This window comes from Mobula hypostoma, chromosome 12, assembly GCF_963921235.1.
Source record: "Mobula hypostoma chromosome 12, sMobHyp1.1, whole genome shotgun sequence".
NCBI lineage: Eukaryota > Metazoa > Chordata > Chondrichthyes > Myliobatiformes > Myliobatidae > Mobula > Mobula hypostoma.
This window is the reverse complement of record NC_086108.1, coordinates 72695118-72714318: the sequence shown is the minus strand read 5'-3', so window position 1 is coordinate 72714318 and position 19201 is coordinate 72695118. Positions and strand designations below refer to the sequence as shown.

Here is a 19201-nt window from a genome sequence, read left to right as displayed (position 1 = left end):
CAATTTCTATTTTATTGCAGGATAGGAGATGCTGATAAAAATCATTTTCTCTTGGCTTGATGAGTGAATATAGTGAATGGTGTGGCATTAGAGTCCACTGGACAGCAAATCACATACAGTTCATACTGAACTTATTCTTATCAACTCTGCAACCCCTTTTAGATCACTAGGATCCAGAGGCATACTCCTAGAAATGACTCATTACCTTCTGCATTCAAAAACCTGTATTATTTGCAATTGGTGGCTTTTTAACCTTAAATATTAAGGAATAATTCCTTCCTTCCTGACTGTTGTGATGGCTCATGGCACCAACAGCCAAATTATCACTGTCAGGAGCTTGAGGGTGGCTCCTGGAATGAAGTTCATCTAATAGCTTCCACAAAAATTCCCCCCCCCCACCTCCATTTACCCATGCCCACTTATGAATGTTTCTTTCCATCTCTTCCATTTACAGAACTGTATTATTCATCTTTTCTCCTCCAGTCTGGTACCTATCATTTACTCTTCCTGAACATTAAACTCTCATTCTTCTCTGCCTGCACATGCACAGATACTGTCAGTTTCCCAGATTTTTATGAAACTTTTCAACCCTTTTCATTTCAGTTCATATCATTAATTTTCTCTCGGTTCTCCAGCGCAGGCTGGCTTTTTCAAACACCATCCACACAGCCACAGTCTTTACTTTATGCTTTGTCACTCTCTCCCCAAATGGTTCACTCAGTACTCTCCACCTCTTCAGTTCATGCAGACTGTTTTCATCCCTCCTTCCCCTTCAGCAAAGGCTACATTCCCCTTGGTCTATGCTGGCATCTTTCACGCCTTGTCCCATCATTTAACCCATCATGCTGCACTTCCACTGCCATTCTCTTCCCTACTTGGTGTGGGGTTCTCATTGCCCATTACACAAGATCATAGAATAACACGAAAGGCAGGAACTCTCAGACGCACACAATTCCTGGAATAACACTCAGTAGCCTGGAGAGATTTGTCGTTTCTGATCCCCACTTGGCCATTAAAAGGTGCACAATATTCTGTACTTTGTATGCATTTGGTTGACGCCCCTACTTCAGAAACAGCACTGCAAACGGATCTTTCTGAGCACATTACAGCAAGAACAAAAACACTGTCCTTCCCATTTACCCCCAGAATTTGCTAAGGCTGAATATTTCACACAAGAAATGAAAACCACTGCTGCTGAACAAGGAGAGCTTTTAAAAGATATGTTGTCTCTCCAATAGTGAGATTATCACCAAAAAAGAATTTATATATCATGTCTGAGGTTCCTTTCAGAGCATCACAAGGTGCGTCACAGTCCGTGAAGTACTTCTGAAATGTAGACAGTCCTGTAATCTGCAGCCAAGATCCTAAAAATGTAGTATGATATTCCTTCCTGACAAATCTGGATGCATGAGGTAGCTATGAAGCATCAATAGAGAAACAAGACTCAGATCCACATGGCATGGATCACCAGTGGGGTTATTTCTCTCCTCTGCATTGCATATTTTGGTCAGCCTACTTTAAAAAGGATACTAGAAAAAAATGAGAGAGCACACAGCTCCTAAACTTAGGTGGATTAAAGTGCAATAAAAAGTTTTTAGGGGTAAAGACAGCCAGATCCAGACTGAGACAGACATCAACTTGGCGAAAGTGCACTTTATTCCTTACTAAAACTTGTTCCACTGTAAAGGGATGTCTGCAAGTGAATGTTGCCGATTAACCCACTCTCCAAGATCCAGGGACACGTGCTGACAGACTCACTGAATCGTGGTGCAGCCACTGCAAAGGTTCTCTGGAAAAGACCACAGTCCAGGGTTCCAGACACAGGACACTGAGGAGCTGAGTAACAGCCTCACAAACATTTCATTGGTGCATTGTTTGAGGAAGTATTGCATTGAATTGAATTGACTTTATTACTTACATCCTTCATAAACATGAGGAGTAAAAATCTGTATGTTTCGTCTCAGTCTAAATGTCCAATGTGGAATTTATACTAATTTATAATAAATAGTATGTACAACAGGACAGTCAATATAGCATAGAAATACAATTGTATCAGCATGAATTAATCAGTCTGAAGGCCTGGTGGAAGAAGCTGTCCCAGAGCCTGTTGGTCCTGGCTTTTATGCTGCAGTACCGTTTCCCAGATGGCAGCAGCTGGAACAGTTTGTGGTTGGGATGACTCAGGTCCCCAATGATCCTTCAGGCCCTTTTTACACACCTGTCTTTGTAAATGTCTTGAATAGCGGGAAGTTCACATCTACAGACGCGCTGGGGCATTGACACAATGCAAGAGAATATATTGAATAAATGTTATAATGCATGCAGAAAAAGCATGGCCTGATTGTATTTACTGTGTATATAAATAAAATACACATTTGAAAGGAAAAGACCAAGGGGAGACCTGTACAATGCAGATTAGGTGCAAATTTACAATATTCACTAGGCAGTGAACGAAAATGTACACAAAATTCATAAATTCCTACTTAGCAATCAAGATGAAGATATATTAAATTCAATAGAGAAATACAAAACTTGGCACCTTTTCATGTCCCTTTCAAAACATTCTACAGCACAGAACTTTTGAAGTGTAGTCACAGCCAATTTTCACAGAGCAAGCTCCTTATTTAAAACAATGAGATACTGTTCAAATAATCTGCTTGATTAATGTATATTAAATGATAGATATATTGGCCAGGGCACAGGGCACTTGTCTGGTCCTCTCTAAAATGGTGTCATGGGATCTTTTCTGTTCCCCTGAGAGAGTCGGTAAGCCTCAGTTTAACAGCTCATCTCAATGTTAGTAGATCTAATTGTACAGCAAACCCTTGGCACTTCACAAGAGTGTCAAATGAGATTTATGTGCTCAAGTCTCTCGAGTGGGGTTTGAACTAACAATAATGTATTCAGGAAATTAGTGACAAATGTGGGAGAAAATTGGGGCCTGATCTGAGCCCATGAGAACATAATATTTTCCAGATTTCTCCATTGTCTCTCCACTGCCCAACAGACACACAAACACACTGACACTGTAATTCTTCTTATCTGAATGCAAGGTTCAACCAGACATAACCTGAATCAAAATAATTCATGAATAAATATGCTCCAATATAGTTAATCAGAGCACAATGGGCCACAAAACCGAAGCATGGTTTAGTGAGATAGTGGACAAGCTCCAAGGACAGGTATTTTATGGGAGTTCAATTGTCATCTTTAAAATGGAACTGGATCAATAACGAAACGGGATTGAAGGTTTTAGAGAAGATTAATGGCATCATTATTTTTGCAGAGGAGCCTAGTGAAGCCAAGTATTATTTGTTGAAGTAGAAGATCAATAAATGGTGTGGGCTGGCCAGTCTATGATGGAATAATCATACACGGATTTGGCTCAAGTTGACATTAACAGAATTGACTCTTTGCACTGTAAGTTTTTAAATACTTTTAATATAAATACGTAATCTTGACACACTGCAGAAAAAAGAAACTGCAGTAACTTACCAACGTGAATCTGTACCATTTCCTAATTCCACCTAAACAGACAAGGATAGTATAGGTACATACAAACAACACCAGCTGGAGTATTTAGTCCAAATCACCATTCTATTTCTTCGTCATTATTGGCTCTAAATCCTGATTATCCCTATCCAATGACCAATGGAGTTATCCTTACCAGGAGTGCAGCAAATCAGTAAGGCAGTTCACTAAAACCACTGTCTGAAGTGCAATTGTTGGTGGGCAATAAATGTTGATTTTACCAGTGTTACTCTTATCTCATAAAATGAAAAAACACAATAAAAGACAATTTAATCCACATTTACTGTTCAATGTTCACTTAGACTTCTTTGCAAGGTCTTGCACTTTACCTGGCTATTCTTTTGTGAGCGCATGACAAAGCTGATAACAATGGTCAGGGTACCCCATAGCAATTATGCAAAATTACATGACTCCCTTTCATATCTTTATAGTCTCCCCCCCCCGCCCCCCCCCGAAAGCCTTATGTAAGTCTTTACTAACAGGAGTATGCTGCAGGGAACCTTGGAGGATAAAAGTAAGGCTATCTTCCTGGTGTTACTTGGGCCTGGTGAGAGCACACTTTTAGCCTCCTTGCTTATGGCAGAATATATTTGATTCCCATGTTAAGAGAAATTATATTATAATTTATATTTCCTCAAGTTTAGGAAAAAGGGAGTAGATCCTTTTGAAATGTACACAAGGCTTAGGGCACTGGTCGAGGTCGATGCTGATAAAAGCTTTTCATTTGTTGCCCTTTGGAATCTGGGCATGGTATAGTCTCTACCGTGCTATCCCACGCCCACACTTCGGAAGGTCTGATCACCTGGCTGTACTTCGTACTCTGAGTACAGGCAGAGACTGGAGACTGAAGCACCGGTAGTGAGGACCAGGAAGGCATAGACCAGGGAAGCACAGGAGCGCTTACAGGACTGCTTTGAATCAGTGTTCAGGGAGTCGCCTTTGAGTCTGGATGAGTATGAGTATGCCAGAGTTGTTACCGACTTCATTGAAAGCTGCGCGGATGAGAGTGCGCCTATGAAAACAAACTCTGTGGATGAACCACGAGGTTCACAGTATTCTGAGGGCTAGATTTGTAGCATTTAATTCTGGTGACCCAGAAAACCAGGTATGACATGCGGAGGGCTTTTTCGAGAGCCAAGAAACAATTCTGGGAGAGGTTAGAGGTGACATCAGATGTACGTCAACTCTGGCTGGATTTGTAGGCCCCAACTTCCTACAAAGCCAACCCAACATCATAAATGGCAGCAATGCTTCACTACCAGACGAGCTCAATGCCTTTTATGCAGCTATGATGGTCCCTGCAGCATCCAGTGACCCCTGTGATCTCTGTCTCGGATGCCAACATCAGGCTGCCTTTCAAAAGAGTAAACCTTCACAAGGTGGCAGGGATCGATGGAATACCTGGAAAGACTCTGAAAACCTGTACCAACCAACAGGCAGGGGTATTCAAGGTCATTGTCAATCTCTCATTGCTACAGTCAAATTGCCTGCTTCAAAAGGGCAACAATAATACCAGTACCCAAGAAGAACAGAGTGAGCTGCCTTCACGATTATCATCCAGAAGCACTCACATCGATGGTGATGAAATGTTTTGAGAGATTGGTCATGCCTAGAATCAGCATTCGTCTAAGGAAGGACCTGGACCCACTGTAATTTGCCTATCACCACAATAGGTCTACAGCTGACACGCTCCGAATGGCTTTCCACGTGGCCTTGGATCACTTGGACAATGCAAACACCTATGTTAGGATGCTGTTTATTGACTATAGCTGAGCACTTAACACCATCATTCCTACAGTCCTGTTTGGAAAGCTAGAGAACCTAGGCCTCGGTACCTCCCTCTGCAACTAGATCCTCGACTTCCAAACCAGAAGACCACTATCTGTGCAGATTGGAAATAACACCTCCACCTTGATGACTTTCAACACTAGCACGCCTCAGGGATGTGTGCTTAACCCACTGCTCAACTCCTTTCACACCCACGACAGTGTGGCTAGGCACAGCTCAAATGTCACATATAAGTTTGCTGATGATACAACCATTGTTGGCAGAATTTCAGATGGTGATGAAAGGGCGTACAGGAACAAGATATATAAGTTAGTTGAGTGGTGTTGCAGCAAAAACTTGCACTCAAAGCAGTCAAATCCAAAGAGCTGATTGTAGACCAGGAAGGGTAGGACCAGGGAACATAAACCAATCCTCAGAGGGATCAGAAGAGGCGAGAGTGGGCAATTTCAAGTTCCTGGGTGTCAATATCTCTGAGGACCTAACCTGGACGCAACATACTGATGCAGCTATAAAGAAGGCAAGTCAGATTTGGTTTGTCAAGTAAAACACTCAAAAACTTCTACAAATATACCATGGGGAGCATCACCGTCTCTTACGGGGGGGGGGTGCTACTGCACAACATCAAAATAAGTTGCAGAAACTTGTAAAATTAATTAGCTTCATCATGCGTACAAGCCTCTGTGGTATCAAGTCACCTTTAAGGAGCAGTGCCTTAGGAAGGCGGCATCCATCATTAAGGATCCCCACTACCCAGGATAAGCCCTCTTCTGACTGTTACCATTGGGCAGGAGGTACAGAAGCCTGAAGGCGCACACTCAGCGATTCAGGAACAGCTTCTTCCCCTCTGCCATCCGATTTTTGAATGGATATTGAACCCATGAACACTACATCATTAGATTTTGCTACTTATTTCAGCTCAACTATTTAATAGACGTATATATACTGTAATTCAGTTGTTACTGCCTGTATTATTTATCATGTATTTCATTGTACTGCTGCCATAAAGTTAACTAATTTCACAACAAATGCCGGTGATATTAAACCTGATTCTGATTCTAATTCTGACGTTTTCCGGTATCTGTAGAATCTATAAAATAAGGGGCTGGCCATTTAGTACTGAGATGAGGAGACATTTTTTCACTCAGGAGGCAGTGAATCTTTGGAATTCTTGGAATGCTTGGTCATTAAACATTGTCAAGATTAAGACAAGCAAATTCTCAGCTTCTTAGAATGAGGGGAGACCTCATAGAAACATTTCGAATGTTGAAAGGCATGGACAGAGTGGATGTGGCAAAGTTGTTTTCCATGATGGGGGAGGCTAGTACGAGAGGGCATGACTTAAGGATTGAAGGGCGCCCATTCAGAACAGAAGTGCAAAGAAATTTTTTTAGTCAGAGGGTGGTGAATCTATGGAATTTGTTGCCACGGGCAGCAATGGAGGCCAAGTCATTGGGTGTATTTAAGGCAGAGATTGATAGGTATCTGAGTAGCCAGGGCATCAAAGGTTATGGTGAGAAGGCGGGGGAGTGGGACTAAATGGGAGAATGGATCAGCTCATGATAAAATGGCGGCGCAGACTCAATGGGCCGAATGGCCAACTTCTGCTCCTTTGTCTTATGGTCTTAGGGAACAAAACTTTTGAGAATAGTAAGGGAAACTGATTAGAAGTCCAACCACAATGTATTGATGACAGAACAGGCTTCTTGCACTTTATGAATGGCAATATACCCTGGCATGTTACTGTGGGTAGGAGCATTGATCTGTAACTCTCTCAAACAGCTTCCTATTGAATGTAGTGGGTAATGAACTGACTGTCTAGTCTGTTCCAGTGCTTAGTGCTTTCAACCAAATGTCGCCAGCTATTTATCAGTAAGGAAAAAGCCTTGTCAAATACTCCTTTCTCTGTATTAACTTGTAATGTTGCTACCCCAATTTAATGTCACAGAAATTAGTCAATCCAAGTGATTCAACCCAGATAATGGAAATCCATCTGCAATTTTTTTATGCTAGACAGACTTTTGCAGTGAGCTTCGTTCAATACTTCATGCTCATTCGGTGTGCTTATTCATTGCAATTTATACAGGGCCTTTGTGTGATGCACGGCCTCCAGAATCTCACGAACATCTTCAGTGCTCCTGCATTTGGAGCTATCATGGGCCAGAGGTTCGGAGGGATCAGTGGAGAAGTTATGAGAACATTTGTGAATCTCTTTATCCATCTGGCTAGTACTTTCCTATGACGGAGCTTAGAACAGAGTACCTATTTCAGGTATCTGTTGTTAGGTATCATACATTGTTGCATAGCTTCTGGTTTTCATTTACACCACAAATGTTTAGTAAACTTCCCCCAGCAGGATAACAGAGAATATTTAGGAAGAGGACAATTAACATAGGACAGACAGTAAGAGAAGTTTGAGTGTTTCTTAAAAATCAAGACAAGAATCTATTAAACATACACTCTGGCAATTTTCTGTACTCAAGAATCACACATGATGCATCCTTATCTGGAAATTGTTTCCACCACTTTCTGCTTCAGTTATAAACGTACAGCACTTGCATTATGTTTTGCACACACAAGTAAGTGATGAATTAGGTTTATTTTCTTTTCCTGTTGTTACACTGGCTTTTATCAATGGTGTTATTACATTACAACCTGGCACACTATGGAGCTGGATCGAGCTCCTTTATCAGTTAGAGCATTCAGCTGACAAGTTTATGATGTATTTAATATTACCTTTGCAAGATTAATCACCAAATCCATAATCTCTCTTTTATTGTTATACTCATGCTAGCAGCAACAAAAAGGTTACTAAATTCTAATAACTTGTGTGATTATTCCTGTAACTGGTAAGTTACAGATATACTTTACATACCCCTATTCCTTTAAATTAAGCTTCATTTATACATTCAGATAAAGAAGGTGGAATAGAGGAAATGGGAACACCTTCAAGGACATAGGACTTCAAGGGGCAAGGACTTCTAAATTCCAGCTGCATTAAATTCAAACTATGCAGAGATATATAATGGTGGACGTCAAAATTCATATTAATGCATAATAGATATTTTAATAACTTTTCACAAAAGATGCATAGTAGAGTAATAGTTATCAGTATCCTTTATTTGAGAAAGCTTACTCTAATTTCTATCTAGTTGAGGTGATCTCCTTGTGCTATAATCTAACAGTGGTTCATAGTGCATCAGGAAGGAGGAACACGAGACTCAGGGCTCTCAGCACCAGGTTCAGGAACAGTTATTAACTCCTTAACCATCAGTCTCCTGAAACAAAGGGGATAACTTCCCTTGCCCCATCACGGCAACGTTCCCACAACCTATGGACTCACTTTCAAGGACTCTTCATCTCATGTCCTCAATATTTATTACTGTTATTTATGATTATTCTTTCTTTTTTGTATTTCCACAGTTTGTTGTCTTTTGCACATTGGTTGAACACCCAGTTGGTGCGGCCTTTCATTGACTCTATTATGGATTTATTGAGTACGCCTGCAAGAAAATGAATTTCAGCATTGTAAATGTACTTTGATAATAAATTTAGTTTGAACTTTGATGTTATCATACTCTCAAAGTGCTCCCCAAAACAACCACAACCAATGGCTTTCCCTGGTGCAGGGAAACAGTTGCGTGGGTACCTTCCTTTCCCCTGCCCTGGCACCTTATGTTGGTGCTTTATTACCTTTTATACCCAAACCATTGGCATCCAATGTTTAAGCATGTGTGCTTTCATAAATCTATTTGATTCAACAATGCTTTCCCTTCAGATCAATGCAGAGCATTTTGTCCTGCTTCAGTTTTAGATATACCATCTATAATAGCCTTAGGAACTGATTGATATTTTTTATTACTTCAGTAATATTTTATGAAGATGAAGATTCTGCATGTCAGCTCTCAAATGATTTGGCCTGACATTGACTCCATATCACAAAAAATAACAATACTAAATATCAAGACCTCAAATATTGGATTAGAATGATAAATAAGTTCATAATTAGTAATTTATGAAGTCAGAACAGTATATTACTTCCAGCATCAACATTGGACTAACATTTGACTTTAATTAATAAATGGCAGCTATTATTGAACACAGTATTCTACATGGAAGATGAGGCAACTGCGGCTGACGAGGCAAGTCAAGGACAAAATAAAGGGTAACTAAAAAGCCATAAGGAGTGAAAAGATGAAATATAAAGGTAAACTAACCTTTGACAAGGTGCCACACATGAGGCTGCTTAACAAGATAAGGTACGATGGTATTACAGAAAAGGTGCTAACATGGGTAGAGTATTGGCTGATTGGCAGAAGGCAAAAAGTGGGACCTTTACTGATTGGTTGCCAGTGACTAGTGGTGTTCCGCAGAGGTTGGTGTTGGGAAAGTTTCTTTTCACTTTATTTGTCAATAATTTAAACGCCAAATTGATGGCTTTGTGGCCAAGTTTGCAAATGGCAGGAAGATAAGTAGAGAGATAGATCGTGTTGGGGAGGCGGGGAGGCAGGGAGGCTGCAGGAGGAAGGACTTAGACAGATTGGGAGAATGGGCAAAGAAGTAAAAGATGGAATATAGTGTAGGGAAGTGTATGGTCATGCATTTTGGTAGAAAGAATAAAGGCATAGACTATTTTCTAAGCGAGGAGAAAATTCAAAATTCAGAGATGCAAAGGGACTTGGGAGTCGTCGTTTAGGATTCTCCAGAAGTTAAATGGCAGGTTGAGTCGGTGGTAAGGAAGGCACATGGAATAATATTAGCATTCATTTTAGGAGGACTAGAATAAAAGAGCAAGGATGTAATACTCAGGCTTTATATGGCACTGGTCAGACCACATTTGGAGAATTGCAAGCAGTTATGGGCCCCTTATCTAAGAAAAGATGCACTGGCATTGGAGGGGTCCAGAGGAGGTTCACAAGAATGATTCCAGGAATGAAAGGGTTATTATTCAGTTTGGGAGGTGATTGATGCCTCTGGGGATTAGAAGAATGAGGTAATAGAAACCCATCAAATGTTGAAAAGTCTGAATAAAATGGATGTGGGGAGAATGTTTCCTATAGCAGGTGAGTCTAGCACCAGAGGGCACAGCCTTAGAATAGAGGAACATCCATATACTGTAGAACAGTGATGAGGAGGGATTTCTTTAGCCAGAAGGTAGTGAATCTCTGGAATTCATTGCCATGGACAGCTGTGGAGGCCAAATCATTGGGTATATTTAAAGCAGAGGTTGATAGGTTCTTGATTAGTTGGGATATCAGAAGTTATGGGGAGAGGCAGGAGAATGGGATTGAGTGTATAATAAATCAGTCATGATGGAATGCAGGCTCACTGGGGGCCGAGTGGCCTGTTTCCGTATGTCTTGTGTTCTGGTCTAATTGCATGCTTGCAGCCAGCTGGCTGAAATTGGAACTAATTCCAGAACAGTATTGTTTTTTTTTGCTTCTTAGTGCAATGTCATCTATTTGCTCCCGCTGACAATAATCTCTTCTTACTTATAATAAATTGGCTCCTGTTGACTTGAAGCTCAACTAAAGATATACTGATCTGACAATTTTTCCATTTTTATTCTCTCTTGCATCTCCCTTTTACCCACAAGTGTATGCAGTTCTGTAGGCACCAGAAACTAAGACCTGCCGTCTTTCAGAAGGGCTTGACGACAGCTCACAATATTTATCTTTGGTGAGACCGCAACTGTTTCAGTGCCTGATCCTGCCTTCACGTGATATTTTACAGCAAGTCGTGAGATATCATTGGCTGAATAATTAGACATCTTATAAGAAGTAACGTGATTCAGGGGGTACTAGAGCAGGAGTTCCCTACCTGGGGTTCACAGACATCTTGGTAAATGGTGAGGCTCTATTGCATAAAAAGATTCGGAATTGTTGAACTAGAGAGAAAATATTGCAGAGCTATGGGGAGAGAAATGATGATACACTAGATGATTGGTAAACAGAATGGCCTCTGCCCATGGTATAATGATTCCATACATTCATCCTATGTCTCTGAATAGGATTGTGGATCCTCACCTGGCTATAGTTTATTAGATCCTTACACCTCATGAACATTAAATATTTCCAGCCTAAATTGTTGCAAAGCACTTGGAGTTGAGTACTTATTCATTTTGCCACTGAGTTAATTAAGATAAAATATGCAATGCTCTAATTGGATAGTTGAGAACTAAATCTAAATTTTCAGAAAGAAGCATGAATATTATAGTTTAATGCAAAATCTATAAGGTGTTTACATGAGTCCATTGCTGAAATAATTGGTTTCTATAAACAACCAGTTGCAGGATCAGTTAACATTCCACAAGAAACAAACCTACATAAAACAGATATACTGATTTTAAGCCTTTTGATGTTTCTCAAGCAAAATTGATAGGTATAACAATACTCTTAAATGAAAAGAACGTGACCGAGCTTTTGGAAAAGGAGAACTGAAAAGCACCACCAATTTATCAGACTATTATTCACCACTACATTATAGAATAGATTTTTATTTACAGATTTATGAAGAAGCTGAGAATCAGGCATCATTTTACCTTGGGCAGTGTAGACTAGCTCACTGTAAATAGCTGGTGGAATCACAGGTGAAGGCAACCCTCGTAAGTAATGCTTGAGAGCGTCAGCAATGGTGTGGATGTCATATTGATCGATGTCAACAGCTGCCATATCTGCAACATAATGAAGGAGGTTAGAGACCACAGTATCTTTATTAGTGCAATTCATCAATGCTCTTCCTGCACCTAGATAGCCAACAGCAGCCTTGTCACTGGCATTGTTTGTGATTACCCATGTTGAGGTAACAATATATTTAATTTGTTCATCCCTCCAGGTTAGAGTGCATAAATTAAGGCACCAGGAATACCAGATACTTGAATCTGCCAGACCCACTTCCACAAGGTACTTTCTTTGTTGTCAGTTTGCCTTGGAATCTTAAAAAAAGAATCTTGTCTTGCTGTTCTGGTATGCCTCTGATTCATATCAGAGCTATCTGAGATGCAAAGGGACTTGGGGGGGGGTCCTTATGCAGAACACCCTAAAGGATAAAGGTGGTGAGGAAGCCAAATGCAATGTTAGCATTTATTTCAAGAGGTCTGGAATACAAGGGCAGTGATGTGATGTCGAAGTTTTATAAGGCACTGGTGAAGCCTCACCTTGGGTAACGTGAACAGCTTTGGGCTCCTCATCTAAAAAAAGATGTACTGGCATTGGAGAGAGTTCAGAGGAGGTTCATAAGGATGATTCTGGGAATGAAAGGGTTATCATATGAGGAACATTTGATGGCTCTAGGTCTGTACTTGCTAGAATTTAGAAGGATGGGAGGGGTTCTCATTGAAATCTTTTGAATGTTGAAAGGCCTAGACAGAGTATATGTGGAAAGGATGTTTCCCATGATAGAGGAGTCTTGGACAAGAGGGCACAGCCCCAGGATAGATGGATGTCCATTTAAAATAGAAATGCGGAGAAATTTCTTTAGCCAGAGGTTGGGGAATTTGTGGAGTTTGTTACCACAGGCAGCCGTGGAGGCCAGGTCGTTGGATATATTTAAGGCAGAGAGGGAAAGGTTCTTAATTGGACTCGGCATCAACGGTTTTGGGGAGAAGGCCGTAGAGTGGGGCTGAGGACAGGAAAAAAGGATCAGCCATGATTCAAAGGTGGAGCAGACTCAATGGGCTAAATGTCCTAATTTTTCTCCTATGTCTTATGGTCTTATTTTCAGAATCCTTTCCTATGGTTTCCTCCTGAAGTAAGGAAGCTCTGAAATTACAATAACGCGCATGCATCCCCCCTGCAAAAAAAAAATGACTTCCTCCTTATTGGGAGGGCTAAAAGGGTGCTGTATTTAGTGCTGACATCCAATCGGGGGATCCTATTACTATGATGAAATTGGAAAAAAGTTACAAATAAATAAACACACTAGGTAGGTTTTAACACCATGACTACTGTGTTAAGATGAGACTCTGAAAGATTCCACAACCTAAGGTCCAATTCAACTATAGACTCACTTTCAAGGACACTACAATTCATGTTCTCAGTAGTATTCATTTACTTATTTATTATTATTATTAGCATGGATTGTCTTCTTTTGCACATTGTTTGTTTTTTGGTCCATGTGGGTAGTGTTTGTTGACGTTATTGTACTTAATTGTTGCACTATGAATGCCTGCAAGAAAATGAATCTCAGGGTAGTTTTTGGCGACGTGTACAGTGTGTACTTGGATCATAAATATACTTTGAACTTTGAACTTGAAGAGTAGCTGACGGCAGAGATTGCAACGGCTATGTTTTTGCCACTGTGGATGGCGATATTTTAGACTCAGCCTGAAAGAACATTGAGTACTATCACACAGGAACAGGGCTTTTGGCCCATGAAATCTGTGCTGACCATGATGCTAATCCAAACGAATCCCAAAAATGCTTTGTATCTCTTCATTCCCCACTCATGCACCAGTCTAAATACATCTTAATCATTTCTATTATATCGGCAAAAATGCTACCCTTGTATCAGTTTATACACTGCAATTGTTACATTGCATAATCCCTCAGTGGCAGCCACAGTACAGCAGCAAATGAAGTTGCCATGGAGGTGCAGGAAAACACGGGAGCATGGGAAGGGTAAGACATGCATTTAATGTGGTGACTCCTTGACCCACTGTGAATGCCTGCACAGATTGAGTCTTGTGCTGTGAGTGATCCCAAGCTATTCATCGCTCTGCAGAGTTTGCAATATGTACTGTATCTTTGCTGTGCAGCAGTGCAGCAAATGGTGTGAGACCTACCAATGAAGTGTGAAACGCAAAGAACATTAAAATCTCAGGCAGGTAGATGCGGACCACTGTAACTCTTAACAAGACACTTTAACTCATGTCTCATAGCTAATTTGCTCTTGGGTTGACTTCTTCTTTAGCTGCGAGTTAAAATCAAGGACACTGAACTTAAATATTATTTTTCGAAACTTCCCAAGTGGCAGGATAATGAAGGATATGGTTATAATCCGGATGTCCCCTAAATATTCCGTGTATGGCATTTGTCGTAAACTGTGAGAGAAGTAACTGGTTTGATATATTACTCATGGAATGGTACATCATCCAAACTATTTTAATCTTAGCCATTAGGTTTAATGGAGTCATTATCATCACAAGGGGTCTGTTCTGGGACAACAGCTCCGACAACATTAATTTAAAATTCATCCTTAAAACTGCTACAGTGAGAATATTGACTTTTCTTACTTATCAACTTTGCTATTAGAAGTGGCTTATCAGGGTTGTGTTTACTGCATTAAGTATAGATTAGCTTGCCACCCACACAGTTCATTATGAAGTAAATCAAGCAAACCCATATAACACAATCAACACGATCATTTAAACTGAATTGAGATTGCATCTCTTCCAACATTATTCGATTAACTTGTAAAACTATTAAAACTCTAATTTAATCAGCAAATCTGAAATGATTTATTAATTCAGAAGGTTTCCCATTGCCATCTATTGATTAAGGTGAATTACAACATAGCTGCATAATGGAAATTATGACCTCCTGCAGGAAGTCCTTGCATTTTGGTGAGGTGTGGTGAGTCATGTCCATTAGCTTGAAAATTTACTTTATCTTCCTAGTTTTCTATGGAACAATTAGGTTGACACTCTGTAGCTCTGTTATATATATTTGGGCTGCTCCACAAGTAATAATGGTTTTAGTGGTAAAAATGCCTAACAACCACCCAACTTTAAAGATATCACTTAATTTCAAAAACTTGAAAAGTTGTCTGAGGTAGTTATGTTAGTACGTCTTTCTTTCATTTTTTTTAAGTACATTTGGGCCATTAATTAATTGACACAGCTGCTTATTTGGGACAACTCATAAAGAACAAAAACTAATCGAGAAAATATCCAGAATTCCCTTCATTTATTTGGGAAACCATGCAACTTAATTGGGGCAGGAGACTGTAGCCGAACACTTTCTAACTAACATCAGATGCATACAGTGTGGCCATTAGACACTACCCTGTACTTCGAGTGAGCAGTTCTTAAATAGCGTTAGTCACATGCGATTGTGTTCAAAAAGTAGTGTTTTTTGTCACTAATAGTTGGTCTGAAAATAGCAGTAAGACAATTCAGAACAGTCTTGCTCACTGCAGTTTCAAGCATTCAGCCTTGGAGATGCTAGAAACAGTTGGGAGTGAAAATGGAACGATTTCACTACTTCAAGAAGTTAGGAATTATAAAGAATTTGAAGGTGTCACCAGTCATCTTGAATATTACAACAAAAATGAAAATTTGGAGGATGCAATCGTTGGTAGCATTGCATGAAGACGGCCCATTATCTACACTAGGTGTCTGTGCTGACTGTTCATTTACAGTCAGTCAAAAGAACGGGTACACTGGATGAATTCCTCATTCGATAACTAGTGGGAACTAATAGTTTTATAGTGCTGGAGTACAGTATAGTAATATTGAGAGTGTTCTAATTTGTTCTGTATTTTATTTAAATACACAAATTATTACTCAGTAAAACGGTAGTTTGTCTTGTTTTTATACCTTTTTAACTATGTCGATGGAACTTTGGCTTATTGGTGTAGCCACTTATTTAGGCCAAAATGGATTGGTCCAGTTGCATCCCAATTAACCAGAATCTGCTGTATTGCTATCCTTACGGGATGTGAAAGCTTTAGTGCCAACTAGCAATGAATGGTAGTTATAACCTGAAGCCACATGCCCATGAATTGTGGAACACTATTAAGATGTCAAGGTACACAGTGAAAGATCATCATTATTTGAAAATATCATAGAAAGGTTATAAAAGTTATTCACTTTTATCTTGAATAAAATGAAGATGAGCAATGTTGGCAACCAGTTCCGAAGCACATGAACAATATGATATTACAGGCCAGTACTGTGTATGAATGGAAGATTAGTTTTACAAGCATTACCCTTAGAAATTCTCTATTCGTGGTACAACCAATTGTTTTGTTTAAAGAGTGTGTAACTCACTCCTTGCCCTTCCCAAAGGACTCCATCAGTGTCAGGACAAGTTATGATGGGTGAACAGCAGAGGGAATGTGGAATATTCAAGCCTTGGACAAAATAAACAGAGAAACCATGTCCACTTCAAAATTATTAGTAATTCATATGAAATATTACCAATTGGAATTGCTTTTTTTATTATAGTTTCAAATTGAAATAGTGAACCAGTTATCAAATTTTTATGACACTTGGGGGCATTTTTGGATCTTCGGCATAGCTGTAGCATTTGGCTGCTAATTTCGCACTGCCCAAATATTCCTTGTGAAGATCCACATCAGCTCTAGCCACAAAAAGGATAAGAAAAACTTTGACAGTCAACTGAGCTACTGTGCCTGCATTTTCAAGCTGTAAATAATTTTCATTTTTTTAATGTTTCCAATAAAGTTATTAAAATAGATTAAACAATCAAATCATAGAAATTAAGATGAGAAAAACTAAAAGGCACAAAATTAGTATTTAAATAATTAGCGAAACTCAGTTAATTCATAACAAAATCTCAGTTTTGCACTTCAAGTTACATGAGCCGATTCCTGAGAACTGACCATAAACTGATTTTTCCATGGGTTAGAAATGCCTGTTTTCTTTAACTACCTATATCGCATTGAAGTGTATACACTTCATGTAATAACTTAATTTCATTGACTATGTCCTAACACTATCCATAGTTACATTAATGGAACATAAACTGCATCCAGTGGTTAATAAATACCACAAAATGTATGATTTTATTACTGTCTTGAAAATGATGTTCTATATTTATAACAGAATTTGCATAAAGTTGAATTTCCATAAATTGGGTTTTCCATAGCTAAAGGAGCCACTGCATTTATCTTTTGTCCTCAATCCGTTAAATACATTTCTATGCCAGGTCTAACCTGGTTAGGTTGTTCATAGTAATTGCAACCTCATGCATTGCTGCCGATGAACATAGGAGCACACTCAGGAAATCACCCAGATCAACATAGGAGTATATCCAGGAAATCACCATCAACTTGCTGTCAGCAATTCTAGACTTCCATGTTCACTTGGGAGTGCCGAATCTGGTTATAAATGTCTTGTGGAATTTCTTGCATTTCTCAGGGACCAGTACAATTTTTGATGGTGAGCAATTCACTTATATATCCTGTCGTGTTAGAAATTATTGCTCCTTAGGAATGATTTCAAGTTACAGCTTCTTCTGAGAATTCAGGATCATGTCAGTGTTGTGATTTGTTCTTGTGGTTTGTGATGTATGTGACCCTCCTTAATAAGCCTCCTGCATTTCAATTATTCTCAAAAACCAATTTTGTTCCTTAAAATGAATTTCATTAGGTTTCATTGAAAACTGCAAATGAATGTGAAACCTTGGCCAACTGGAAGCAAAACAAGCTTGGTATCTCTTTAATGCACTCAATTTTAACTAATCATGTGCAAAAATCTCCATTTGTGTTAAGGTACAGCACTAAAAGCCTTGAGGCATTGTTCATGCATTGCTGATTTTTGATTTAATGTTGAATTTTACTACTCTTTGAGATTATTTAGATTAACATCATGGTTAATGTGGACATGATGGGCTGCAGGCCTATTCCAGTACTGTACTGTTCTGTTTAATATGTTCTACAAAACAGATTTGCAACCTGTTAAAACATTCACAAAATGTAATGAAAGTTTCAAGGTAGGGTGAGTTAGATCTTGGCTGTATTAGCTGTGTAAGGAGCATGGATAGTGCCAAGTCAAGTTCAAAGCTGCCCTGATATTAGCACTGAAATGAAACAATCTTTTTCTGAGATTTGCTGAAGAAAGGAGCATCATTTTAACTGTAACAACGCTTACCTTCAGACAAATGCATTGCCACATTGGCAAATGAATATATTTATAGATTAACTTCTAAGAGCAATCCATTTAAGGTACATGGATGGTTTTGAAGTTCAAATTAAATACAACTAAAATAACATTTCAATTGGAGGCCATTTGCTGAATCATATTGACTCATGTTGCAGCATCAGCAATGAACTCTGGGTCTACAACCTACCCAGACCTATTCAAGCCTATCTTTGTTTGTAATGATTTTTTTATTGCTTTCCTGCTGTTGAACCTCTTGCATGACATGCACTATTACTTAAACTTCCAGTGGAGTTCTCCAAAGAAAAGCTAAAAAAAATCAACAAGCACTGTGCACCGATTTGTTTTTGAATACTTCTCCCAGCACCACAGGGATGCATCTCTGGTATTATTCTGTACCTCCAGCCTTCTACCAAGTCTCCTTTAGCTGCCAATCCAGCTGAGATTGAAAAAGTGGCACTTTACATTTCCTGGGCGGACAGCAATACTAAGCTACTCTATAATTCAAAGTCATTTGCATCATCATTTTGACTAACTTCAAATGATGTATATTGGCTACAGATTTTTGTCTTTACAGAGAAAGTTCAAATAGGATTCCTGATCTGCAAATCAGCATCTATGCATGTTGTACATGTTTTTTTTGTATAAGAATAGCATGGAAACATAGCCACCACGTTTTTCGAGTCACTTTCTACTTTGTATTTAACTGGGTTATAATTAATAGTTGACTTTTGTTTCAGATTGGATAACATTTCCCATCAATGTTATCACTGTACAAACTATTTTCAGTTCTAACATTAAATAACTTGAAGTAACTGTAAACTAGGACTGAAGAATGGAAGATTAACAAGAAAGACACAGTGACAATACTATGAATAGGCAAAGTTTAACATTTTTCGAGATCTAGTCTCTGGCATTTGATTACACTTATGTGCTTTCTGAACGTGACTTTCTCCTGAAATTTTAAATGCCTTCCTGTAAGGGTAATGCTCCAAGGGTTTTAAGCTGGTAGCAAAGTGGTTAGCATGATGCTATTACAGC

General features: G+C 39.2%; 1 protein-coding gene across 5 annotated transcripts in view; it reads right to left on the bottom strand.

The window, feature by feature from the left end:
- The window catches only part of pik3r3b (phosphoinositide-3-kinase, regulatory subunit 3b (gamma)), a 585349-nt gene that overhangs the window by 276196 nt on the left and 289952 nt on the right, over positions 1–19201 (bottom strand). For all 5 annotated transcript variants that reach the window (XR_010019924.1, XM_063064385.1, XM_063064386.1 and 2 more), the window contains one exon: positions 11858–11989. Coding sequence is in view for 4 of the 5 variants with exons in the window: in XM_063064385.1 (XP_062920455.1) it covers positions 11858–11989 (132 nt within the window). In the remaining variant the exon portion in view is untranslated. The remainder of the gene's footprint in view (positions 1–11857; positions 11990–19201) is intronic.